Source organism: Meriones unguiculatus, chromosome 17 (assembly GCF_030254825.1).
Source record: "Meriones unguiculatus strain TT.TT164.6M chromosome 17, Bangor_MerUng_6.1, whole genome shotgun sequence".
Taxonomy (NCBI): Eukaryota; Metazoa; Chordata; class Mammalia; order Rodentia; family Muridae; genus Meriones; species Meriones unguiculatus.
In genome coordinates this window covers 19,548,702-19,575,466 of record NC_083364.1, presented here as the reverse complement: position 1 = coordinate 19,575,466, position 26,765 = coordinate 19,548,702, and the positions used below count along the sequence as shown (strand labels likewise).

General features: G+C 55.2%; 2 protein-coding genes across 5 annotated transcripts in view; both read left to right on the top strand.

The window, feature by feature from the left end:
- The window catches only part of Dpp9 (dipeptidyl peptidase 9), a 33,144-nt gene extending 18,041 nt beyond the window's left edge, over positions 1 to 15,103 (top strand). For 2 of the 4 annotated variants that reach the window (XM_021632922.2, XM_021632924.2), the window contains exons 10-21: positions 233 to 333; positions 1,190 to 1,367; positions 1,458 to 1,620; positions 5,211 to 5,290; positions 6,291 to 6,443; positions 6,712 to 6,847; positions 10,543 to 10,688; positions 10,772 to 10,918; positions 11,327 to 11,479; positions 12,020 to 12,162; positions 13,402 to 13,513; positions 14,302 to 15,103. In XM_021632922.2, the coding sequence (XP_021488597.1) occupies positions 233 to 333; positions 1,190 to 1,367; positions 1,458 to 1,620; positions 5,211 to 5,290; positions 6,291 to 6,443; positions 6,712 to 6,847; positions 10,543 to 10,688; positions 10,772 to 10,918; positions 11,327 to 11,479; positions 12,020 to 12,162; positions 13,402 to 13,513; positions 14,302 to 14,394 (1,605 nt within the window). In that variant the 3' untranslated portion in view covers positions 14,395 to 15,103. Of the gene's footprint in view, positions 1 to 232; positions 335 to 1,189; positions 1,368 to 1,457; positions 1,621 to 5,210; positions 5,291 to 6,290; positions 6,444 to 6,711; positions 6,848 to 10,542; positions 10,689 to 10,771; positions 10,919 to 11,326; positions 11,480 to 11,613; positions 11,732 to 12,019; positions 12,163 to 13,401; positions 13,514 to 14,301 lie in introns of those variants that run through there. The other 2 variants (XR_009587192.1, XM_060371278.1) reach the window with 2 other exon arrangements.
- Positions 15,104 to 17,164: 2,061 nt separating this feature from the next.
- Positions 17,165 to 26,114, top strand: Mydgf (myeloid derived growth factor). Its single transcript, XM_021632938.2, has 6 exons — positions 17,165 to 17,359; positions 18,460 to 18,510; positions 22,031 to 22,092; positions 22,689 to 22,770; positions 23,314 to 23,386; positions 24,046 to 26,114. Exons 1-6 carry the CDS (start codon positions 17,207 to 17,209, stop codon positions 24,123 to 24,125), a joined length of 501 nt encoding a protein of 166 aa, XP_021488613.1. The 5' UTR covers positions 17,165 to 17,206; the 3' UTR covers positions 24,126 to 26,114.
- The last annotated feature ends 651 nt before the right edge of the window (positions 26,115 to 26,765 follow it).

Below are 26,765 nucleotides of genomic sequence, written 5' to 3'. Positions count from 1 at the left end.
CGAGGGCTGGGATTAAGGTGTGCCCCACCTCGCCCAGCTTTTTATGACTTTAGTGCATTTATTTAGTTTGTCTGCATTTGCGAGCCCAGTGTGCAAGTGCAGAGCTTCGTGGAGGCCGGAAGGCATGCGAGCTCCTGAAACTGGAGCTCCCAGCCTCTTAGACACCGTGTGGGTGGTGAGTGGTGATCAGGGAGACTGTGGCATTGTGAGTGACGTGGTCCTGTTTCTCCAGATCGTGTCAAGCTGCGAGAAGGAACTGGTGCAGCCATTCAGCTCCCTTTTCCCCAAGGTGGAGTACATCGCCCGGGCTGGCTGGACACGGGATGGCAGATAGTGAGTGTCGTGGGAACGGGCTAGTATCTGGGGCCTACCAGGGTGGACCTCGGTGCCCTGCACCCATGACTTTTCCTTCAGGGGCCTTCCCAGCCTCAGCTGGCAGGATGCACATCAGGGGCTTAGGTGTCAGTCAGGTCAGTCCTGAGGATGGGGCAATCCCAAGGGAGAAGGAACACCAGGCCACAGATGGGACGCAGGAATGCCTTTGAGTCCCTCAGGAATGCCGAAAAAAGACACCTTCCTCACTGTTTCCTCCGTCCTCATCTTTCCTTTCCTCTTGCTGTGTAGCCCCGGCTGATCTCGAGCTTGCTTTGTAGCCCAGGATAACCCTGAACTAGTCCTTCTGCCTTTTCCTCTTCATGGCTGGGTGACAGGTGTACAGCCGTGCCTGGTAAAACTATCTCAAAAGAAAAAACCTTCAAAGACCCGGGTTCGCAGAGCCGCGGTGAGCATGCTTAGACCTCTTCACTAGAACAGAATAGGATACACACACCTGTTAGTCCAGCACTGGGAAGGTGGAGGCAGGAGGACCGAGAGTCCAGAGTCATCCGCAGCCATACAAGACCCTAGCTTAAAAAAGAAAGTCAGGCGTCATTTGACAAAAAAAGAAAGAAAAAAAAATAAAAGAAAGAAAGAAAAAAGCCTCTTGTCTGATTTGAGAAAGCCGTCCCAGCCTTAGTCACATGGATTGTTGTCACTAGAGCCTCATCTGATCTGTCCTGGAGGTCATGCACAGTTAGTGGCCACACCCTGAGTGGCCCTGAGCTGGCTCCAGCAAGGATGGCAGGAAGGCCTGTCCCCTGCTGTCCCCTGCCAGCCCCTGAGCCTGCTGCCGCCTCTCTCACTCTGCCAGCGCCTGGGCCATGTTCCTGGACCGCCCGCAGCAGCGGCTCCAGCTCGTCCTCCTGCCCCCTGCCCTCTTCATCCCGGCGCCCGAGAGTGAGGCGCAGCGGCAGGCGGCTGCCAGAGCCGTCCCCAAGAACACGCAGCCCTTCGTCATTTACGAGGAAGTCACGAACGTCTGGATCAACGTAAGCAGGGGTGCTGGGGCGCCCCGCTGCGGGGTGCTGGGCTGGGCTGCTCAGCGCAGCTTCCTCTGACCCGACTATCTCTCCCTGCAGGTCCATGACATCTTCCACCCATTCCCTCAGGCAGAGGGCCAGCAGGATTTCTGCTTCATCCGTGCCAACGAGTGCAAGACTGGCTTCTGCCACCTGTACAAGGTCACTGTGGAGCTTAAAACCAGTGACTACGACTGGACGGAGCCCCTCAGCCCCTCGGAAGGTGAGCAGAGCCTCAGTCACACAGGCTGGGGTGGAGAGGAAGGAGTGGGCTCACCCTGTCCTTGTGCCGTCAGCCTCTGTCAGCTTTGTGTTTGTTGATTGACTAGGTAATGTTTCCCAAGTGCCTGTGCAGTGGGACCTTTGCTACTGAATGAAAACAAATAAGTAAGGAAGCACCGGACCACTCATAGTTACGGTAGAGAAAGTTTATTGTAGGGAAAAGGGAGAACATAGCCAGAGGCAGAGACATCTGATAGCGTACAGAGTGAATAGGACCAGACTGAACTGGGCCCTGTGAGGAAAGAGGCGGGGGAGAACCAGAGAGGACCCGAAGACCAAGATGGATGGCCTACGCCAAGAGACAGCCATAGCCAAAGTGGCTGAGGGGAGGAAGCGCAGCCGAGTTCAGGGTGGGGCAGGGCATGCTGGCCCGGAGGCCACTGAAGGATGCAGCCAGCGTCATCTTTGATTTCTTAACGGGCACCTCATTTAGCCATTTATTGCGGGTTTGAGACCTAAGAGCCATCACCAGGGCACTAGAGTTTGGCTCCTGCGTCGCCGCCATATGGCACCTGCATTTAGCTTTGTCGTTTTCTTGGTGTACGGCCATACCTGCCCGTCTCTATTTGCCTGTTCATGTCAGCGCCCCAGCTTCAGCCGTCTGGCTTCAGAGCTTCGGATGCTCTGGGCGTCGGCCAAAGTGGCCAAAGTGGCTCAGCCCCAGACTCCCATGGCTGAGGCTGGAGGGGCAGGGCCTCCGCTGGGCAACCAAACACCGCTGTGCTCCCGAGAGACTCTAGTGGAGCAGGCAGTAACGCGAGGGCAGTTAAAGATGGCATCTCTGGCTGTGGGGGACATAGAGAAGGTAAAGATGGCAGAGGAAGGAGGGTGAGGAACTGTCTAGCAGCGAGCCAGTGCCTCCCGAGGATGGGGACCAGGAAGGGAGAGGAGAGAGGGAGAAGAGAGAGGACCCGCAGACTAAGATGGGTGGCCTGGGCCAAGAGACTGCCGCAGCCAAAGTGGCTGTGTGTGCAGGACAGCACGTGGTTTTGGGGGAGCCAGGAGGAGGTTCCGGTGGGTGGGGGGTGGGGGGGCCAACTGCGGGCTTGCAGAGAGGACTTGGGACGTGGGCTGTGACCCTGAAGGAAGCAGGAAGCAGTTGGTTCTTTTCGTTTCTTTTCTTTTCTCTTTCTTCCTTTTTTCCTTCCTTTTTTTCCTTCCTTTTTTCCTTCCTTTTTTTCCTTCCTTTTTTTCCTTCCTTCCTTCCTTCCTTCCTTCTTTCCTTCCTTCCTTCCTTCCTTCTTTCTTTTTGGTTTTTCAAGACAGGGTTTCTCTGTGTAGCCCTGGCTGTCCTGACCTCGCTTTGCAGACAAGGCTGGCCTAGAACTCAGAGATCCACCTGCCTCTGCCTCCCAAGTGCTGGGATTAAAGGCGTACGCCACCACCACCCAGCTGAAGTGGTTGGTTCTAAGTCAGTGTGCAGTGACTGCGTGGACTTCCATGGGGCTTGGGCAAGGGGCTTGGAGGATCAGGTCGGGCTGCAGCAGAAGCCAGAACTGTCCCAGTTTCATGATCTAAGATGTGAGCCTGGGCTGAAGCTCTCTTGTGGCGGGCGGGCACGTGGTCTGAGGATGACTGGGGGTCCTGTCATGGGCACGGAGACTTACAGCCCATCAGGAGAGAGGGGCTCAAGGTGCTTGAGACAATGAATCTGAGTAGCTGGTACATCTGGGAGACAACTCACAGCCCCTGGGTGACAGCAGGGACCCCTGAGGGCTAGGAGCACTTCCGGGCCATTTGAGGACTGAGATCACAACCTGTGCAGGGGAGCTGTGTCTTTGACCTCAAGCCTTTTCACAGGCAGTGGCCTCCACGCAAGGCCCAGGCCCAGCCTCCACGGGCTACGTTCAAGGAACAGCAGCCCCGCTCCACTGCCCCAGTTGTGACAGCCACACATGTCCCCACACAATGCTCAAGCCTCCCTGAGGATGGCTCCTCCTTAGTGAGCAGCACAGTTCAGAGGCGGTACCCACAGCAGGCTGTGGCAGCCATGGACTCAAGGGGCAGAGAGGGGACCACCGGGAGTCCCGGCCTCATGACCTGGCTCAGGTTGGTGCTCATCAGGGCTGTCTCCATACCATTCCTGGCAGTGATTCAGTATCACTGGAATGTCACCAGCTCTTCTCTGCATCCTGCTGGGGTGCCGCCACTGAACTCTGGCAACTTCCTTCCAGCTCACGGTTGCCCAGCCTGAGACCCAGGTGCCAGGGTGCCTAGCCCCACAGGCCTGCTCAGGCCCCAGCATGCCCCTCCTGGTATGATGTAATGGCCCTGTCTGAGTAAACAAGACCCGAGGAAAAGGAAGAGGGATTCGGAAGGGCTAGCCTGGGCTGGGGCTGAGTTGGTACAGTGACCACCCGACACATAGGAAGCCCTGGGCCTCACAGAAACCACCAGTGGCGGTACTGCTGTCATCAGAGCACACAGGAGGTCGAGGGAGAGGGAGGAGGATCAGGACTTCAAGGTCATCCTCAACTACTTAGTGAGCTTGAGGCCAGCCTGAGCTACATGAAACCCTGTCTAAAATAGGGGGAGGGAGGCGGGGCTGGAGGTACGGCTCAGTGGTTAGCACACTGGCTGTTCTTGCGAAGGACCCGTGTTCGGTTCCCAGGACCCAAGTGGCAACTCCACAACTGTCTGTAATTGCAGTACCCAGGGATCCTATGTGCTCTTCTGGCTCCTGTAGGCACTGTACACGCAGGAACACACCTGCACCCCTGAAGTAAAAATTAACCATGAGGAAGGGTGGGTGTGTCTAGGTGACATGTGGCTGTGATGACAGCAGACAAGGGGGATCACTGGGACCCTCCCGTGTTGAGAACCACAGCCAGAAATCTGGGGCTCAAGGGCAGGAGTAGCAGCTCCTCCGCTCTGTGTGTGTGTGTGTGTGAGGGTGGGATCTGTGAGGAAGGGGCCTTGTAGGCAACATCTGTGAGGGCATTGCCTGGGCAATAGTAGATCTTTTGGTGGCCTTAGACTAGGAGGATGCCACAGGACAGCCAGCTGTCACCCTAAGCTGCCCAGTCCACATCTGATGTGCCCTAGTAAAAGCCTGGTCTCTGCCTGGTTAGGCCTCAGAAGCCTGGCCCTGGCCTGATAACCCAGCAGGCCTCTGGGAAATGGACCTTCATTCTATTTGTGGTTGTTGGTTTTGCTCTTGAGACAGGGGCTCACTGTGTATGTAGCCCAGGCCGTCTCAGAACTCACAGAGATCCTCCTGCCTCAGCCTCCTGAGTGTTAGGAGTGTAGTGGGCTCACCACTGCCTGTTTGCCTGATGGGAGCCTAGTTCTGGCGCTGGTGGCCCAGGATGACTAGTGAGAAGCGGCCGCTTGTCACATGCCAGCCCTGCTGTAATTAGGAAGGCCTCCTTCCTGGGGCTTGCCAGCAGGGGCCTCCCTGACAGATCCCTCCCTCCCAGTCGCCGCTTAGGCCAGGCTGGCCCCAGCCGTGATGGGGCTTCCCTTGGCTGCAGTACAGCCAGCCCTGGCTCCTTCCCGTGTCCCTCACCTGTCTGCTCTCCTTCCTCACAGATGAGTTTAAGTGCCCCATCAAGGAGGAGATTGCCCTGACCAGTGGCGAGTGGGAGGTCTTGTCAAGGCATGGCTCCAAGGTACCCCGTTCTCCCCAGCCCCTCAGCAAGTTGGGGCCCTGCATGCTCTCCTCTTCTTTTCTCTGCTGCTCTACCTACCCTGTTCCCTCGGGGCCCCAAGGCTCTGGCGTCAGCAGGGAGTGTGTGGGGAGGCCTGACCCGTGCCCAGCGCTGCCCAGGACCCTGCAGCTCACTGTGGAGCTCTGCAGAGGCGTGGCTCCACCCACTCCCTGCTGGGGACAGCCACGTGGTGGCCCTATGTGTCCAGTCACCTAACCCGGGGCTCCCCAAGCCAAGAATTGGGTTTAAATGCTCTGAATCTGCTCCCTGTTTTTCCGATTGTGATACATGTTTTTAACTTTGCTGTGCTGGGTATGGAGCAGTGCTGGGTATGGAGCAGGGTCTTTCTGAGTGTTCGGGACTTGCCCGCCGAGCTCCCCACAAGCCACACACACTGGGAAACTCAGTGCCCATCCTGGGATGGCCACATCCACCCGTATTTCCAAAGACACGCGTTCTCCATGTGGCTTTGAACCTTTTACCTCAGAATTAAGGAAAAAAAAAATGGGGCTGAAACGTTTTCAAAGAGTCATGTTCCTGGAGCTGTCATCCCAACACTCAGGACCAAGGAGGAAAAAAACCTTCATATTTCGGCTAGCCTTGGCTACACAGCAATACCTAGCCTCAGAATAGAACAATTCGACATCTTTTTTTTCCTACTTTTTCAGAAAAGGTCTCACATAGCCCAGGCTGGCTTTGCACTCACTGTGTAGCTGAGAGTGACCTTGAACTCCTGATTCTCCAGAGTGCTAGGTTATAGGAATGCTCCATGTGCCCAGCTTATGTGGTGTTGGGACAGAAGCCAGGGCCTTGTGCATGCCGGGCGTGCTTTCTAGCCCATGAGCGACCCACAGCGGCCTCGTGCTCTGCCCTCAGTGTGCGGGGCTGCGGCTGGCCCAGGGGAGGGAGGAAGGAAGTGAGGCCGAGGCACACTGGTCACAGAGGCCCCCGTTGCCCGCAGATCTGGGTCAACGAGCAGACGAAGCTGGTGTACTTTCAAGGTACGAAGGACACGCCCCTGGAGCACCATCTCTACGTGGTCAGCTACGAGTCTGCAGGCGAGATCGTGCGGCTCACCACGCCAGGCTTCTCCCACAGCTGCTCCATGAGTCAGGTGGGCACGCCACGCCCCTGCCGGCCCCACCTGCCAGGGCGCGGAGGACAAGGGTGTGAGGAGGCTGCTTGCTCAGACCCTGTGTGCAGCCCTTAGCCCCTCAGAGCGTTCAAGAAACCAGCCTGATCCCCGTCCCTTGAGGATGAGACCAGGGTCTCTGGCCCAGGAATGGGCTGTTTTATCATCTGCCAAGGGTGTGGCAATGACCCACGGGTGGGCAGGGGCGGGCGGTGTCGGCCCCTGTACGCTGAGTGCCTTCGGCCAGCAGAACTTCGACATGTTCGTGAGCCACTACAGCAGCGTGAGCACCCCGCCGTGTGTGCACGTGTACAAGCTGAGCGGTCCCGACGATGACCCCCTGCACAAGCAGCCGCGCTTCTGGGCCAGCATGATGGAAGCCGCCAGTGAGTAGTGTGGTCTTCCGGGGGAAGGGCAAGTGAGACAACCGGGGTGAGAGGTGACAGCCGCTCGGGCCATCACACAGCGTGAGGTTCCCCGGGTCTCTGCCCGGCCTCTCCTGACTCGGGCGTGGCTGCAGGTGCAGGTGCCTGGCGGCCACCTTGGCACCCTGGGGTAACCTCTGTGACAGTGCCTCTAAGACCACATGTTTGGAAGTTGTAGGGTTTTTTTTTTCTGGTTTTGCTTTTTTGAGACAGGGTTTCTCTGTGTAGCCCTGGCTGTCCTGGAACTCACTCTGTAGACCAGGCTGGCCTTAAACTCAGAGATCCACCTGCCTCTGCTCTAGAGTACCAGGATTCTTTTTTTTTTTTTTTTTTTAAGATTTATTTATTTATTATGTACACAATGTTGTCTGCACATGTGCCTGCACCCCAGAAGAGGGCACCAGATCTCACTATAGATGGTTTTGAGCCACCATGTGGGTGCTGGGAATTGAACTCAGGACCTCTGGAAGAATAGCCAGTGCTCTTAGCCTCTGAGCCGTCTCTCCAGCCCCGAGTACTAGGATTTTTAAAGGAGTGTGCTACACTCCCTGTCAGAAGTTGTAGTTTTGACAGGGCGCTCAGGGTCCATCACCAGAGGGGCCTCAGAAAAAGACTCTGAGAAACGGTCCCAGAGTCTGAGGGTCACTTCAACTCCGCCCACATGGACCTTTGAGTTCGAGTGTCAGTACCCAGGACCTTGTGCTTGTCAATACACTGTCCTGATGCATGCCTGGGAAAGCCTGGAATAGTGGCAGGGCTCAGTGGCAGAATGCAATCACTCCTGAAACCCAGGGCTCCATCCCCAGGACCCCAGTGTCTTAGTCATGTTCTGTTACGGTGAAGAGACACCATGACCAAGGCAACTCTTCTAAAGGACAACATTTACTTGGGGCTGGCTTATATTTCTGTCATCATGGCGGGAAGCATGGGGCTGTGCTGGCAGACATGGTGCTGGAGAAGGAGCCGAGGGTTCTACGTCTGGATCCACAGGCAGCAGGGACAGACTGGCACAGACCTGAGCTTCTGAGACCTCAAAGCCCACCTCCACAGTGACACCTTCCAGCCAGGCCACACCCCCTAATCATGCCCCTAATCATGGGCCAAGCTTTCACACACATGAGTCTGTGAGGGTCAGACTTACTCAAACTACCATATTTTGCTATATGTAGCTGTAACAATATAAAATACATTCAGTCCAACTTCAAAAGTCCCCATAGTCTGTCACGGTCTTAACAGCGTTTAAAAGTCCAAAGTTTAAAGTCCCTTCTAGGATTCATGCAGACTCTTAACTATAATCCCCTATTGTTAGCATTTATTCTAAAATGAGGCCATGCACACAACAGATACTATATGAAACAGGTTTATTGGATGGAGGTGGAGAGATAGAGGGGAAAAAGAAAGAGAGAGACGTGGGGGGAGGGGAGAGGGTGTCCCAACAGAGAAAGCAAGAGAGAGGAAGAGCAAGAGAGAGAGGTAAGAGGCAGGGATCCACTTACAGCCCCTGCCCAGCTGAACCATGCCCGCCAGGTGCGTCTACCTAGCTAGTGACACATGATGATGTCATAGGTTGCTAGGCAACCCAGAAGCAGGCTGCCTAAATACTAACACCTATACAATCAAAATTTACAAAAATCACATACTTCCAACATACAATGGCCCAGCATATACTGTTCCAAAACAGAGAGAAGGGAGCATAGTAAGGGAATACTGGACAAAGCAAGACCAAAACCAGCTGGACAAACTCCAGGCTCTGTATCTCCATGTCTGGTGTCAAAGTGCTATTCAGATCTCCAACTCCCTTCAGCTTTGCTGACTGTAGCACGCTTCTTTCCCCTGGGCTGGTCCACTCCCTGTCAGCCCCTTTTCTCAGCAGGTACCGCACAACTCTGACCTCTCTGACCTCTTGGGGTCTCCAAGGCAATCCATGCGTCATCTTCACAGTTTCACACAATGGCCTCTCTGGGCCTCCATGCAGGGACACCCCCAGCACATGCCTGGCCTCAGCAGCTCTCCTTAGTCATGGAGATTCCATAACCCCTTTCTTCTGTCCTTGACTCTAAAGCCAGAACCACATGGCTGAAGCTGCCATGTTCTGCTTCTTGCTGGAGCTGGAAGATGGCTCCCTTGTTCAAGGAAATCTTCACCAGCTTTCTGTTTTCCGTGATTAACTTCACTGCCTCAGCTTGGCTGTCCTGGAGCTTGCTCTGTAGGCCAGGCTGACTTTGAACTCAGAGATCTGCAGGCCTGTGTTTTCTAAGTGCTGGGATTAAAAGCATGTACCACCACACTTGGACCTAAGCTGTTCTTTAATTCCTTTTTCCAAGATGGAAGTTTAGCTGGGTGGGGTCTTAGTCTGTTTATCTCCTTGGACGCAGAAGTTAGGCCCCTTTATTCTTGAATACATTTTGAATTTTTCCTTGCTCAGTTTGCTCCTTTTCACTAAAACACTTGTAATTACATTACAGAGTCTGTGCTAGGCTGTTTTGAGATTTTCTCTGCATATGCAATTAATCCAAAATTTATCACTTTAGCCTCAGGCAGTCTTTTCAGACAAGGGTAAAAGCAAGTACATTCTTAATTAAAATATCACAAGAACAGTCTCTAGGCCACATACTTACATTTTTCTTCTCTGAAACTTGTTGAGCCAGGCCCCCACACTTCAAATCACGCTCAGCACCACTGTCTTCCATGCTCTTAGTAGTATGGGCCGGCCATGGAGCTCTGCTTAAAGCATTCCACTGCTTTCCTAATCCAAAACCCCCAAATCCACATTCCTCCAAACAAAAGCATGGTCAGGCTTATCACAGCAAGTACCCCACTCCTGGTACCAGCTTCTGTTTTAGTTAGGGTTTTATTGCTGTGAAAAGACACTATGACCAAAGCAGCTCTTACAAAGGACAACATTTAATTAGAGTGACTTACAGTTCAGAGCTTTAGTCCAGTATCATCTTGACAAGAAGCATGGCTGCATTCAGGAAGACTTGGTGCTGGAGAAGGAGCTGAGAGTTCTGCATCTTGATCCACAGGCAGCAGAGGGAGACTATGAGCCACACTGGTCACAACTTGAGTATAAGACAGCTCACAGCTCGCTCCAACAGTGATACATTTCCTCCAACAAGGCCACACTTTCTGATAGTGCCATTCCCTGTGGGCCAAGCATCCACACACATGAGTCTGTGGAGCCATAACCTCCTCAAAACACTATGCCAAGTGTGGTCATCCCAGCCCTCAGAAGGTAGAGGTAGGATTGTAATTTTGGGTCCAAGCTTGCCAGGGCTATATGAAGAGATAGCGTCTCATGAAAGCAAGGCCTTGGTCCCTCCACCGCAGGTGACCAGTGTGGCTGTGTATGAGTCCTTGAGGAACAGCAGGGAACCCCAAGGGCAGCCATGGATGGGGGTGTCTGCACTGCCCTGAGGCCAGCACTGGCTTCCGTCACACTCCTCTTCCCACGGGGTCCATGTGGGTGGAGGAAGCCTGTGGGGGTGGGCAAGTCCCTGGCCATAGGGGTTGCTCGTCCCCCACTGTGCCCCCCTGCGGCTCCCCCAAGATTATCTTTCAGGTGAAAGTGACAGGGCAGGTAAGGCCCACAGGCCAGGGCTTGCGGTGGGCACGGTCGCACCTGCCATTCTTCCTCAGTCCCCTCGTCTCCTCAGGTTGCCCTCCGGACTACGTGCCCCCCGAAATCTTCCACTTCCACACCCGCGCCGACGTGCAGCTGTACGGCATGATCTACAAGCCGCACACCCTGCAGCCGGGGAAGAAGCACCCCACTGTGCTCTTCGTCTACGGGGGCCCACAGGTGGGTGCACCCGGGCCCCGCCCCCGCCCCGCCCCCTTCGGCCCCGCCCGCCGCCGCAGCTCTCACGCCCGCCTTGCCTGCAGGTTCAGCTGGTGAACAACTCCTTCAAGGGCATCAAGTACCTACGGCTCAACACACTGGCATCCCTGGGCTACGCGGTGGTCGTGATTGACGGCCGGGGCTCCTGCCAGCGGGGCCTGCGCTTCGAGGGTGCTCTCAAAAACCAGATGGTGAGTCTTGCTCCCTGCAGCGTGGCCCTGGGGAACAAGCGGGCCCCAGGCCTGAGCATGCAGCCACAGAGAGGGTGGTGGCGCAGACACAGCCTGGCACTGTGGAGCTGCCTCGGTCTAGGGAGCCCAAGGGTGTGCCGGAAGGGAGCAGTTAGGGGGATGGAGACAGTGTAGTTGAGTGTGGTGACTGTGACAGCAGTGATGGCAGTGATGGCGGCGATGCTGCTTCTGGTGGTGGAGGTGGTGGTGACGGTGACAGCTCTGCAAACAGAAAGAGCAGCTTGAGCAGGGCCAGCCTGGGCAGACACTTTCGGAGGACTTCTTTGAGACTAAGAGGACAAGCTTCTCAGCAGCAACAGGGTGACACGGTGTAGGAAGCAGAAATCACAGAGTGCTGGGCTTCCACAGGGCCAGGTGGAGATCGAGGACCAGGTCGAAGGCTTGCAGTACGTGGCCGAGAAATACGGTTTCATCGACCTGAGCCGCGTCGCCATCCACGGCTGGTCCTATGGCGGCTTCCTCTCGCTCATGGGGCTCATCCACAAGCCACAAGTGTTTAAGGTGGGTCTCACTCCTGTGCAGCCCCTGCAGCCTGATGCCCACCCGCCCCTTAGCCTCTTGTCCCCAACCCAGAGCCCCAACCTGGAGCAAGCACCTCCGCAGGGGCCTTGCCACCTGGCTATCTCTCCCCGCAGCCACCCCACGAGGCCGAGTCCCCCTCCTCATTGCCTGCCACCACTGACCCCAGGATGGCATCCGCCAGCAGCTCTATGTGGGAGGCCAAGTCCGGGACCCCGCCTCGGATGGGCAGAGGTGGGGCATGCTGTGAGGAGCAGCAGGGGGGCGAAGGCCCCGGGACTGGCAGGGCACTGCGGGGCGGCGGCCATGAGGAGGCGGAGGCGGCAGGAAGGTGGGACGGGCCCTCCCTCCGCGCCACTGCGTGTTCCCGAGCAGCCTAACGCCCGCAGGGACACATCTGAGGGTCTCCTGCCAGCCACCACCCCGGTGCATAGAGGCCCATAATCCCAGCCAAGGCCAGGCCGCAGACCTGACACTTGTCTTTCTGTCTCTCCCTGCCCCACCCATCCCTGTGTCTTCCAGGTAGCCATTGCTGGTGCTCCTGTCACTGTATGGATGGCCTATGACACAGGGTACACGGAACGGTACATGGATGTCCCCGAAAACAATCAGCAAGGCTACGAGGCAGGCTCTGTGGCCCTGCACGTGGAGAAGCTGCCCAATGAGTAAGCCACCCACTCGCTTAGCATCTGCCACCCAGCGCCATTTCCAGCAGGCCACCCAGCTCTATGCCAGCTGCTTAACTCAGGCATTCAGGTGCCTATCAGGAGTGTCATGGCACCCCAGCTCCAGCACAACTCCAGCAGTTCCCCGGGAGCTCCTGTTCCCCCGGTGGCCCATCAGGACTCTGAACTCCCTGGGTTGCGTGGGTTGGCACCGTCTACACATTGCAGGTTAAAGTGTGGGACGGGGGTACCTACCCGGTCACAGCATGGAGTGGCTCAGGCCTCTCCACTATACAGGAATCCCCGCCATTGCCTGTGCCCCGCAAGGCTCCTGAAGTCAGCTTCCCACCTGCCGAGTCGTGCAGGCAGAGCGGGGACGGCCACCGCCCAGGCACCCCTCCACTGGGATGACTTTCTCCGCAGGGATGGAATGTTCTAGAACTAGAAAGCTCCTGTGTCTACAACATTGTGAAGCCACAAAGGCACCAAATGCCGTTCGTTCTGTCATTCGCCTGAACCATCAGTGCTGCAGATTAGTGTATGAAATGAAAATGGCTGGGCCTGGGCCCCGGGGCAGTGTGTGCCCCATCCAGAAAGCCCTGGGCTCCATTCCAGCACCAGAGAACCCAGGCGTGGTGGCACTTGCCTTTCAGCCCACTCAGGAGGGGGAGTCAGCAGGGTCAGGAGTATAGCATCTCCCTCAGCACCATGGGCAGCTAAGAAACGGCCTGGGCTACGTGAGCCCCTGTCTCAAAAAATAAATAAATAAATAAATAAATAAAACAGCCGGGCGTGGTAGCACGCGCCTTTAATTCCAGCACTCGGGAGGCAGAGGCAGGTGGATCTCTGTGAGTTCAAGGCTAGCCTGGTCTATAAAATGAGTCCAGGACAGCCAAGGCTACACAGAGAAACCCTGTTTCAAAAAACAAACAAAACCAATACATAAATCTGATATAAAAGAGAAAATTCACTTTCTTGGCCACTCCCACCACTTTTGATTTTCTGAGGAGCCTCAGGTGGCCACTGGCCTGTGAAAATGTTATGGTTAATGATGGTCATATTGGGAATATGCTTCCAGAATATTCCACCCTGCCAAAATGGGCATGGGGCTACTGTAGAAACCCCTTTCCCACCACTTCTGTCCTGCCTGCGGCACTGGAGCTGGAGGCTGACTCTGAGCCAGTGGGTGCTGTCCGTCTGTCCCCCGGGGGTCCTTACCTGCTCCCTTGTCTTTTGCAGGCCTAACCGCCTCCTCATCCTCCATGGCTTCCTGGATGAGAACGTTCACTTTTTCCACACAAACTTCCTGGTGTCCCAGCTGATCCGGGCAGGGAAGCCATACCAGCTGCAGGTGCGTGGGCCCAGGCTCCCATCCTCTGCCCCAGCCTCCTGGAGTCTGAGCTCCTAAGGCTCCTGTTTTCAGTCACGTCTTTCTTGACCAGCCTGTACCAATCAGGTTCCTTTGAGTGCTGGGAATGCTGGTCCTCAGTGATTACACCAGAGACCTCAGCCTTAATGAATCCACTTGACTATAGATGAGAGCGGGGCCGAGAGGACTAGAGACCCAAGAGGAATTCCCTGAGGGAGGGGCCGTTTAAAGGTGCAGGAGTGAGTGAGTGAGGACTGAGGTCCCGGAGCCCCAGACCCTGGGGACAGCCCTGGGAGTAAGGAGCCCTGAGACTCGAAGGAGCAGGGTAGTGGTGGATGGGCCTGCTGGGCAGAGCCTTGTACTGAGGATTGGGCCTTGGTGCAGAGGCATGTCTTCCGAATTAAGGTGTTCGAGGGCCTCGGTGTGGGTGGGCTGTCGGGAAACATGGGCCAACCAGGACAGTAGAGGAGTAGGGCTCCGTCAGGATGAGCTGGTGAGATGCTCAGACCTGTGACTTGTCCACGGGTTGATTATATAATTTGGGGCGTGGGGGGGGCAGCAGGTTTCAGGCCTTCCCAGCAGCACATATGGGTGGCAGCTGTGGGTCTGGGGGAGCGATCCACTTACCCTAGACCTGGTGGCGCAGTGACCAACTCACGTCCAGTGCTCAGCCCTGTGAGGTGAGCAATGAGTGCACCCCACCTCAGGGGTGCAGAGTGGGGTTCTCGGGGCGGGGGTGGGACCTGTCAACAGCCCTGCCTCTTCTGCAGATCTACCCCAACGAAAGACACAGCATTCGCTGCCCTGAGTCTGGAGAGCACTACGAGGTGACGTTGCTGCACTTCCTGCAGGAGTACCTGTGACCTCTGACCTCCGTCCTGACGCCACCGCTGCTTTTCTTGCGTTTTTGTAATCTTTTAATTTTTGAAGCTTTCAATTTGTTTGCTTGCTGCTGCTTGGAGGCCAGGACAGAGGCGGTAGTGGGCCCCGTGCTGCCCTCCTTGGCCTGGTGAGGAGGAAGCTGCCATCTTGCCCATGGCCACTCCGGGCTGCCACGGCCCTGAACTCACAGCACCATCCCAGTGCAGAAGCATGTCCCGCCCCCTGCAGAGTCGTGTGTGTTTGGGGAGCATTTTAACTAATTATTTAAAAGACAGGATGTAAGCGGTACGGAGATAAGAAACTGGAGGCAGGGCACTGGGCGGCTAGGGACCCCACACCCTCTGGACACCCAGCCTGGAGCTGCCAAGCCTGTATCTGGGTGCCTTCTGCCCTGCCTGTCCCCTGCCCAGCTCCTCCTCATTCACCACCTGGGGAGTCCACGGTCAGGAGCAGGACCCGTCCTGACCTCAGTAACCCTTCCCTGTCCCCTCCCACCAGAGTTCAGGCATAAAGAAGTCGAAAAGAAAAGAGAAAAAAAAAAAAAAAGAAGAAGAAAAAAAACAAAAACAACAAAAAAAAAAACAAACCAGAAACCACCTCTACATATTATGGAAAGAAAATATTTTTGTCAATTCTTATTCTTTTATAATTATGTGGTATGTAGACTCATTAAACGATTCCAGATGGAAATGGTGCCACTGGGAGGCTCCTTCTCAAGCCGCCGGAGCCAGGGGGCTGGCTGGGGACTGAGGGAGGGCAGGAAGGGTTCAGGAGGATGGGGGTGGGGAACAGCCCCATCCCAGCACTCAGGAGCCAGGGCTACACAGAGAAACCCTCTATCGACGGAAGGCTTCCCCCTAAAACATAGTGGAGACAGAAGTGGTGAGGTGAAGATCTCATGTGGGTCAGCTGGTAGCTTCTGCCAGGCCTGTCCCTACCCTGGGAAGCACAGGTGGCCTGTGTCAGTGAAATAGCCCTCCACTGCTGTCTTTCTGAAAGGAATTGGGAAACAGAAATTGAGATGACCCAGCGAGTTAAAGCACTTGCTGCCAAGACAATCTGATTTTGACCTTCAAAACCCACGTGGCAGGGCAGGGGAAGAGAAGGACTGACCCTGGGAGGGGCCCTCTGACCTTCACAGGCTGGACAAATAATGTAAAGGGACACTAACAGTGACAGAAAAGGAAGGGATGGGAAATGACCAAGAGAGGAGCTGGCTGGTTGGGGATGGAGCAGGTGGAAAGAGGCCCAGTTCTGTGACTAGACTGAGGATCACTTGTTCTGGTGTCAGTTGTTTATTTTTCTGCTGTGCATGGCTGCTGGCCCCAGCTTGCAGGCAGTCATGACAAGTTTCAGGAGTCAGTTCTGCCACCATTTAGTTCCCAGGGCTGGAGCACCGTTCAGCAGTCCTGGCAGCAAGCCCCTTTTCTCACATCATGTCGGCCAGCTGATGTGTAATTTTTGTAGCAATCAGAAATGTGGGAATATTGTTCAGGAGCAGAGGGCTGGCCAGGCATGCTTACGGCCCCGGGATACCTGGAATACACAGGAAGCTGCAAAAATGGAAAAGCCCACCGTCTCTGCACTGGGACATCCTTTACCACAGGACACACTCAAGATGGCCTGATGGCCAGGCGTGAGTGAGGGTGGGCATGTGTGTCTATACGGGTAGCAATTGAGTCCTGTAACTTGAACAGCCACCTCAGGCCAGCCAACCTATGGAAGTTCAGCCTTAGACCAGGGGACTGGGCTGTGGCTCGGTGGGCGGGGCAACCACCTAGCATTGAGATGCTCTGAGTTCCAGAGGCAGCACTGATGAAGCCTGTCATACCAGCACCAGGGAGGCAGAAGAATCAGAAGGTCAAGGCCATCTTGTCTACATTTGAAAACAGAGGCCAGCCTGGGCTAAAATAAGACATCTGAAAGATATCATAATAAAAATATTACTTTTTCTCTTCGTATGGGTGTTTAACCTGCATATATGTCTGCATCCCATGCACACCTGCTACCTGCAGAGGCCAGAAGAGGGCTTCAGAGCTCCTGCCGCTGCAGTTAAGAATTGTAAGCTGGCGTGTGGGTGCTGGGACTCAAACCTCTGCTTTCTGTAGGCGCAGCCAGTGTTCCTAATTGGGGAACCATCACACCAGCCCTCACAATAAAATATATTTGAATGAAACTTAAAATACAAACTAAAGTAAAAGAAGTTACAAAACGAAAAACAATCAGTAGGCGGTGGTGGTGTACGTTAATCGCAGCACTCGGGAGGCAGAGGCAGGTGGATCTCTGAGCTCGAGGCCAGCCTGGTCTATAGAGAGAGTACCAGGACCCTGTCTTGAAAAGCCAAAAACAAATAAATAAAATCGAAATAAACTATATTAACAAGATAATCTGCAGTCAAGCCCATTTGTCCTGAAGAGTGAGACTAGACCATTGAAATGAGATATAAAAATACCCGAATACTTTTTTTCACCCAAATGACGTCAAGCCAATTTGATTTGGTGAACTCTGACTTGGGCCAGGGGAGAAAGGCAAAGGTTAAGTGAAAACTCTGACCCCCTGCAGCGCTGAGACCCCCCCCCCCCCGAGACGCCCCATTCATCAACGAGCGCCAATCAGGGGCGCTGGCACGCATCACATGCCAAGGCGGGTCCCGCCCCAACATGGCCGCCAACGCAGAAGCCCGGGTCGGGAGTGAGCGTCACAGGATCGCGCCGACGTGTCTCGCGCGGGTCGCTCCACGTGTCCCTCGCCGCGCCCCGTCCGCGAGCGCCTGCGCACTGGCCCGGAACCAAGATGGCGGCGCCCAGCAGAGGCTACTGGACCGCGGTGCTCCTGGCGGCCGCGGCTCTAAAGTTGGCGGCCGCTGTGTCTGAGCCCACCACCGTGCCGTTTGACGTGAGACCCGGAGGCGTCGTGCATTCCTTCTCCCAGGACGTAGGACCCGGGGTACGGGCTGAGCCTCCCTCAGGGGCATCGACGACTGGGAACAGCCGGTGTTGGGCGGAGCCAGACTAGGGATCGGGTCGTCCCGGAGACTGGTCAGAATGGCAGGGGCGGGCCTGCCTCGTTTGCCACCTGTCAATCAGTTTCTACCTGCAAGGCGGCCTCCCCTTGCCCACCGCGTTCTAGAAAGGGGAGTGAAAGAGAGCAGCGGGTCTATGGAGGCTGGAGGTCTCACGAGGATTGCTCACAGAACTGGGACCAGAGAGAAATCACGTTACGCGGATCCGACAGCTCTCAAAATGGCTGTGAAGGCAGCAGCCAGACTAGCTTGTCTCTGGGACAGTTTTGTCCCTGCTGATCGTTTCCTGAGAACATTCTTCTAGCCTAGGGCTTCCTGGCAGGCCTGTGTTGCAGGCAGGATGTAGCCAAAGTTCATATTTTTCAGGGACCCCAGGTACCGACCCCAGAGCCAGTGTTCTAAAGGGCTGGCTGCTAAAGGCCATTGGACCTTCCTGGGAAACCACAGGGATTGTGCAAAACTCTGAGCTCATGGGAGGAAAGGGGCCTGCTGCCCACTTGGCAGCCATCTGTTTTATACGGTACTGGGGGTGGAACCCAGTATCTCGCACAGGCTAGGCCAGCCCCTGGCCTCCGGTGGGGTAGTTTAGGCCGGGCTCCACCCCTAACCACACCTCCAGCCCTTCAGTGGCGAATTCTAGGCAGAGCTCCACCCTCTGACCAGGCTTAGAGCCCCTCACTGAGAGATTCTACAAGGGCTCCCACACCCCCAGCCCCTCAGTGGAGGATTCTTGGTAGGCGCTTTACTCCTGAGCCACGCCCCCTGTCCCGGACAGATGGAATCTGGAAGGGGTCTCAACCCTTGACCATCTAGCTGGGAGCCTTCCTGCCGATGTACATCCCAGTCCTCTTTGAGCTGTTTTACCTCAGGACAGCACCTTGAGAAGTCACCGAGGCTGGCTCATCTCCCAGTTCTCCTGGGTACCTGGGATGATGGGCATACCGTACCATGCCCAACGGTGGTGTCTTGATTCTGGATATTGAGGTCTTGACCCTTCAGCCCTTTTTGTTTTTTTCTTTTCCAGGGCAAGTTTACATGTACATTCACATATGCTTCCCAAGGAGGGACCAACGAGGTGAGTTAACTTGGGGGATCTCACACAACTGGTATCAGCAAGAAGTGGCCACACTCTCAGGGCCCTGAATTCTCAGTCACATGGGCCTGAAGAAGCCCTGGCTGCCTTGGCTTTTGCCTCAGCGACCCACGGTGCTGAGCCTTGGCTATTGATCTATGTATGATCAGTGAGCCGCTGCGTTTATTGTTTTTGCCGTTTTGTTCATGTTTTTAGATGGAATCTTACTGTGTAGCCCTTGCTGGCCTCGAACTGCTATTGTCCTGCCTGCCTCTGTTCCTGAATGCTGGGATGACCTTGTCACTACCATGGGCAGTGGGACCTCTGTTCCTTTACCTTTGATATCTCAAGATGGTACATGCTTTAGGAGGCTCACCTGAGCAGCCAGCCTGGGCCAGTCCTCGGGGCGGCCTGCGAGCAGGCAGCGGGGCCGAGCCCCTAGCAGGACCATGCCCCTGCAGTAGAGTGCACAGTAGGACAGCAGCACAGGGATTGAGCATTAGGGCCAGTTGTCATGTCGATGCCTGCACACCACGGGGAGCAACTGTCCTGCATGCAGTTCATTCATTCAGGGGCAACGTCGGTGTGTCCAGAACCCAGACATGAATGTTCTGAGCAGGACTTTCCATGGGGCCAGTGACTGGACTGAAAGTGACTCAGTGTCCGTGGACGGACGGGCCTGCGCAGCACCGAACCTCGATGAGCAGCGTGAATAAGAGTGTTCTGTGTGTTGCATCGAGTGAGTTCATTACATACATAGCAAGTAAGAGCAGTGGAGAAGCCTCAGACAGCAAACCGTCTTCAGTCAGGTGCTCACCCCCCGCAGAAGCCAGCGTACAGTGACCACAGAGGCCAGAGGGGGCTGCAGATTCCCCGGAACTGAGTTACCACCGGGTAGGTGCTGGGCCATCTCTGCAAACCCTTAATAAGGAGAAAGCAGCTAAGGAAGCAAGATGGCTGTCAGCGGGCGAGCCCCCAGCACGTCGATGGAGTTGACTGTGTGGGTGTGTAGTTGTGGGTGTGTTGCCCACTGAGGTCAGAGGAGTTGGGTCCCCTGGAGCAGGTGCTGGAAACTGAACCTGGCTGCCCCAGTGGGGTTGCTATTGCTGTGATGAGTCAGCACAACCAAGGCAAATTGGGAGGAAAGGGTTTACTTGGCGTGCACTTCCATACCACTGTTCACTGAAGGAAGTCAGGGCAGGAGCTCAAGCAGGGCAGGAGCCTGGAGGCAGAGGCTGTGGGGGCTGACGTTCACTGGCTTGCCTCTCGTGGCTGACTCCGCCTGCTTTCTTATCAAACTCAGGACCACCAGCCCAGGGGTGGGGTCGCCCACCATGGGCCGGGCACTCCCCCAACAGTCACTAATGAAAATGCCCTGCAGGCTTGTGTAAAGTCTGATCCTAAAGACTTTTCTCAGCATCTTCTCAGCTGAGGCCCGCTCCTCACCTGTGACTCCAGCTTGTGTCAAGCTGACATGAAACTGTCCAGGACGGCTGGTCCTCAGGAAAGCAGTTGTGCTGCTTGCTGAGTCTCTCTCCAGCCCCAAGTCTGCTCTGGGGAGTCCTGCTGTTGTCATTACTGCCTTTCACAGGGCGGGGCCCTGTCCTGCCCCCAGACCTTGTAGGGTGCTTTGAGACAAACACAGATCCCACCTCCAGAGCCAGCTTCTCAGTGAGCTCGAGGAACGTGTGACGGTAATGGTTTTCATTACCAGGAGTGTGGCCTGACACTACAGTCCAGAGAGACCTCAAGGACATGCTCAGTAAGAGACTCAGAAGCCACACACTGTGGGATTCCCTTACAGGAAGTGTACAGGACAGGGGAACCCAGAGACAGGCGGTGGATGTGTAGGGCTGGGGAGGGCTTGAGGGAAGGCTCGTATGGGGCTTCCTTTTGGACTGATGGAATGTTCTGGATGTGTGCTAGTGATGTCTGCGCTATAGCGTAGACCTCACTGACTTCTGTGTTTAATGTGAATGGTCCAAGGAAAGGAAATGCCCACTTTATTTTGTCAGAAGTTTTAGGGTTTGGCTGTATCTAAGGTTAAATGGCTATAAGAGGGGCCAATAGGGGCTGGAGAGATGGCTTGGTAGTTAAGAGCACTGGCTGCTCTTCCAGAGGACTCAGGTTCAATTCCACATGGTACCTCACAACTATCTGTAGCTCCAATTCCAAGGGATCTGGCAACCTCACAGACAGACATGCAGGCCATTAACCAATGCACATAAAAAAATAAAGAGTAGCCAGTAGCAAGTGCAAGGGATGGCAGCTCTCTTCAGGCTGAGGCAGAAGGATCAGGAGTTCAAGATCATCCTCCACCTCACAGAAAGCTCAAGGACAGCCTGGGTTACATTACACTCCATCTCTAAATAGAAGGCAAAGTGTGGACCATCTTAGCGCCCTTTCTCAGATGGCAGTTTTCAGGGCACAGAAGCTCAGAGCTTTGAGGTGTTCAGGATTAGCAGATCTGTGGAGTTGGCAGGAACCACCAGAGCTCTTGGCATGAGTGTAGTTGGGTCTCAGGGCTTCTCTTCAGGGAGAATGCACCCAGGTAGCTGCTGGATCACCTTGTAATTGACATAGGCAGCTCCTGGCAATGGAACACCTTCCCCTGTGAAGCCAGGAAGGGCCTGGAAATGTTTGCTGTGAGAGCTGGTTGCTTGGTTCTTTTGTGTTTGTGTTTTATTTGTTTATTTGTTTGGTTTGGTTTTTCAAGACAGGGTTTCTCTGTGTAGCTTTGGCTGTCCTGGACTCACTTTGTAGACGAGGCTGGGCTTGAACTCACAGAGATCTAGCCCTGCCTCTGCCTTTGGAGTGCTGGTTGTGCCACTGCGCCCGGCTTTTGTGTTTTCATTTTGTTTATTTTATGATGTTTTGCCTGCATGAATGTCTGTGCACCAGCAGCACCCTTGGGGCCTATGGAGACCAAAAAAGGGCTTCAGGTCTCCTGTAACTGTAGTCACAGATAGCTGTGCCACTGTGTGGGTGCAGAGAGCAGAACCCAGGGAATCCAGCTCCTCTGCAAGAGCAGCCAGTCTTCTTAGGTGTAGAGCCATCTCTAGCCCTAGCTGTGGTTTTTGTTTATTTGTTTGTTTGTTTTTGTTTTGGGTTTTTTTGTTTTGTTTTTTGTTTTTTGTTTTGGCTGTGTTGGGTTGTGGGGTTTTGACATAGCCCATGTCATGTAGCCCACCTTGGCTTCCTGCTCCTTACGTAGCTGAGGCTAACTCCTCTTCTTGAATGCTGGGGTGAGAGACAGTCTCCTCTCTTGCCGGTTTCTGGGGATGGAGTCAGGGCCTCATGGTAGACAGCACCACTGACCACAGTGGGCAACCCTTGTCAGATTTTCAGACAGGGTCTCACGGTTGCCACACTGTTTTCAAGATGTATTACAGGAAGAAAGTGGCTTAGCTAGTGTCTTGATCCACGGGCAGGGCCGCGCCAGCCTGGGAGGGACCACGTGTGGCTGGCCTTGCGAAGAGGCTGAGCACCCTCCTTGCTCAGCGAGCCTGTGCTCTCTCCGCAGCAATGGCAGATGAGCCTGGGAACCAGTGAAGACAGTGAACACTTCACCTGTACTATCTGGAGGTGAGCCAGCGGTCACGCACCGGGCTGGGTGCTCTTCTGTCTCTCTTTGTCTCTCTGCAGCCCTGTCCATGCGCACACTACGGTCCACGCAGGACAAGAGGGGCACATGCTGGATGGTGGTCCTGGGGCCCAGGAAGCTGCCAGTGTGTGTGTTGACACCAAGGCTCTGGGCAGAGGAGGGCGGGTCGGGGGGGGAAGATGCCAAAGAGCAGGGCAGGGGGCTGGGGAGTCAAATCACAGGGCAGGAAGTCGCCGCAGTGCTGGAATACAGTCGAGTCGCCCGCCGTTTCTGTGTTCACCAGTTCTGGGGAGGTAGAGGCGAGAAGGGCAGGAGCTCTAGGCCGGCCTTGGCCACGTAGCGAGCTGGAGGCCAGTCTGTGCTACCTGAGACCCCATCTCAAAAACCAGTTGTGAAACAAAAAAGGTGAACCCCAAGAGGTAGCCCTGTCTCCAGACACTGACATTCCTCCCTTCCCCAATTCATGGCACCATGAAGCTACTTTCCATTTCTGGCTTTGGCTTCCTCGAAATTTTCCACTATGGAGTCCACCAGGCTCTTTCTAGGGCCTCGGCTGTGTCCCCCTATCTCTCCACAGGCCGCAGGGGAAGTCTTACCTTTACTTCACACAGTTCAAGGCCGAGGTGCGGGGTGCTGAGATCGAGTACGCCATGGCCTATGTGAGTGCCAGTCATGGGGACCTGAGGAGGGGAGGGATCTGCAGAGCCCCAGATACCATTCACTGCAAGGGACGGGACCCATGTCACTTAGCCACCCTGCTGACCTCCAGGGCTCACACCTGAGTCGGGGACCTCAGCAAGAGGCCCACGACAGGGGTGCCTGGCCCATTCATCTGCACAGACCTGCTTCACCTCAGGAGGCTAGAAAAACAGGGAGGTTGGCAGCAGAGGCCACTGTGCCCTGCAGGAGGAGGCAGGGTGGGCCAGGTGGCCTTGGTCCGCTCCTGTCCCTCAGGTCAGCCGATGACAGGCTCTGCTCTCAGAGCCTCAAGTGTGTTGTTGGGAGCCAAGGTGACAGACTGCGCTGTTCGTCACCCACGAGCTGACCCTCAGCTTGGATTCCATGCTGGGAACGCTGTACCTACCCTAGCAAGCATGCCTGGCTTTACGCATAGGCCATATGCTCAGGAGACCGAACCAAAGGGACTGGAGGGGGCTTCTCTCTCAGTGACATGTCTGCCTAAGTGCTCTGTTCAATTTTAGTCCAAAGCCGCGTTTGAGAGAGAAAGTGATATCCCCCTGAAAAGCGAGGAGTTTGAAGTGACCAAGACAGCAGGTAGGTGAAGGTGGTCCCAGCACCCAGCGAGAGCCATTCGGAGAGAGGTGGAGGAGGGTCCTCAGAAAGGGCTGCGTGCTGAATATAAGCCACTGGTGGGGTGGACCCTGTGTCCCAGCTCTTCCAGCCAGGTTAGCTCACAGCATCCTAGTTACCTGTACTGGGCCACTTTCTGTTGCTATGGCAACACATCTGAGGCAGGCTGCTGTATAAAGCAGGAAGTGCCCAAATCTAGAGGAGCGGGTGCTTCAAAATACCTTTGCTCCACTCTGTGAGGACCTGCTGTGAGGGAGACACTGGCAGAACGCAGGAAGTCAGTCCCCAGTCCTCACAAGAACATATTTGAGGCTTCACTGGGGTGTTCTAGGCTGAGGCTTCATCCCGACTTTGACCCCAGCCCCTCACTGGGGGATTCTAGGTGGGGGTTCAACCATGACCACACCCATCAGCTCTCTTGGTGTTTCCCAGTCTCCCAGGCTGGTCTGGATCTCCTCAGCCTTTTTCAGTATTCAGAGTAGATACAGGAACAAGCCTGTCACATGCCTGGCTCTGCAGTTTTCCACTTTGATCCAGCTCTCGCCCTGCCATACCTGGCCTCTCTGCCAGCACTGTCCAAGTCTCAAGATGTGTCAGCGCCTGGCTGTGCTTGTGTCTTGCAGTGTCTCACAGGCCTGGCGCCTTCAAAGCTGAGCTCTCCAAGCTGGTGATTGTAGCAAAGGCGGCGCACTCAGAGCTGTGACCCTCACCTGTTTTGGGCCCACCTCCGTCAGCACACTGGCCCTGACTCCTTGTCTGGGGCCCTGGTTCCTGCAGGATCTGGCATTGCCTTGCACAGGTCACACTGGCATTCCAGCGAACTCTGGGCACTGTCGCCCGTCTCACCAGGGAAGGTGCAGGACACGCGCTGGCCGGCGCAGAGGGACTCCCTGGCTTTCCTGAAGTCAGACATGCTGTGGTTTCCCCTCTGAGCCGCGATGAATGCCCCCACCCCCCGGACTGCCTTCTTACCCCACCCAGAACACCTCCATTCAGAAGGATGGGAAGACATAGGACAAATAAATAAGTAACCGCCTTAGCCAGGGCTTCATGGGGTCAGCACTGACGTGGATTCCCACCGTCTTCCAGATGCAGCGGATGCAGACACTCCCCCAAGGGTCACTGGCACGTAGGTGCCAGCAGTGGTCCCAAGGCAGCCAGTGACATGCCCACAAGGACTAGTCCCTCTGTCTTGACCACCATGTTGCCTTGAATCTACACTGTTGTGTCCTGGCACTAGCACCCCAGGGCAAGCCCTCTGTGCCCATAGATTCTGGCTTCAGGTGGGCTTTTGAAGTCAGATGAAAGCAACAAATCTTTAGATTTACTTTATGCTGTGTCTGTGAGTCAGTGAGTGTGAGTCTTTGTGAGGGGGCATTGGATCGGAAGCTGGAGTTACAGAGAGTTGTGAACCACCTGTGGGTGCTGGGAGTCAAACCTAGGTCCTCTACAAAGGAGCCAGTGCTCCTAACTGCTGAGCCACCTTTACAGTCCCAGTGAGAAAGTTTAAAAACAACAAAAACAGTTCTGTAGACAAACCTACATAAGCCCTAAAGTATCCCAGCCTTTCAGAGGGACCTTGTTGCCCCCCAGCTTTGACCTTGGGGCCTGACCTTCGCTGCATATCCAGTGAAAGACCAAGGCTCTCAGACAGGCCTGTGTCTCAGGGGACACTGAGTCCTCTGGATGGGGGGGGTGAGTGCGGTGTCCCACAGCCAGGGCCAAGTGCCCTCCTGCTGCCCCTTGAGCTCCAAGGAAGGGACCCTAGGGAAAGGCAAGGGAATCTCTGTGAGTTGGAGGCTAACCTAGGCTACACAGTGAGTTCAGGACTGCACAGTGGGACCCAGCCTCAAGAAATATTCATTGGGATCCAAGGACATGCGCTTCTACCCTGGGAAGACAGCCACCAGCGGTGGCTAAGGGGCCTGAAGTTCCAGGGGTTCTGAAATGTGGATGTGGGTAGCACAGTCCTAGCCCTCAAGCCCCTGGGTAGAAAAGTATACAGGATGATGTGAGGGCACAGGCTACCTGGCTCCTATGTGCCTTTTTAGGGTCCTCAGATGTTACCAGGGATCTAAACCAGGTAAAGCTGGGTGCCAGGACACTGTCACTTCAGTTTTAGAGATTTCTGTGGAGGGGGGGTGTTAGGAATGGGGCCAGCATCTCAAGCACAGGAGGCCAGTGGTGCCACTGAGCCACGTTCTGACCCTCAGATCGTCTTACTGGAAGCCACAGCCACCGGCCTGTGCTTTTGAGCCAAGGAGAGGCGATGTTACCTGGTGGGGGAGCTGTCCCCATCCTGTCATCGCTGGGCTGGGCAGATTACTCTGTCTAGTTGCTTGAGAGCCATGGAGCACAGTCTCGGGGCACAGGACAGCTTGTGGGAGTTGACCCTCCTCCCTCCATGTGGCTGCCAGGATTAGACAAACTCGGGTCCTCTGGCTTGGCAGCAATCACCTCTACCCATTGGTCCATCCCACCAGCCCTACAACAGCTTTAAGTATATTTCTAGCCCAAGCCTGGAAGTACAGACTTGTGACCTTTAGTGTTCAAGCAGCGGAGGCAGGAGGATTGTGAAGTCCAAGCCACCCTGGGCATCTAAACCTAAAAGGAAACGGCTGGCGGTGGGGCAGCTCGCTGGCCTCTGCATGGCATTCACGAGGTGACAATAAAGTGCTATGTCCTGGGTTCACTCTGATTTTCTTCATCTCACCCTTATGAAAACAGCCCCACAACACTAGACTGTTCCCCTCACTGGTCCGTTTGGTCAGCATGAGGGAGTTTCAAGACCCTGCCCTAGGCTCAAGTGAGCTGGACTGGCAAGAGAGGCTTCAGGGACCTGGACTCATTCCCACCAGCCAGGCCCACAGAGAAGCTGACAGGGGACATGACTGCAGCCGGGCTCGGGCTGGGATCCCAGGGCAGGGTACTGTTTAAAAATAAGGATCTCTAGCTAGCCAAGCAGTGGTGGCGCAGGCCTTTAATCCCAGCTCTTGGGAGGTGGAGGCAGAGAGATCTCTGTGAGGTTGAGGCCAGCAGTCTACAAAGGGGGTCCAGGATAGCCAGTGCTGCGCAGAGAAACCCTGCCAAAAAAAGCCAACCTGTAACTGTTGGTAGAATCTTCTGTGTACATGTTGGCTGCCTGAGGAAGTCTTAACTCCTGCCTAGCTCATAGGCTCTAGATTGTGAACTTTGCCCTGAATACTCTGGATGACCATGACCGGTATCCTCCCCCAACACCCCAGATAACCTTCCCACCCGCAGCATTGCACAACTGCGGCCCAGCCCCACCACAGACACCAAAGAAGGATGCGGGATCTGAACAGTTCTCAGTGGACTTCCC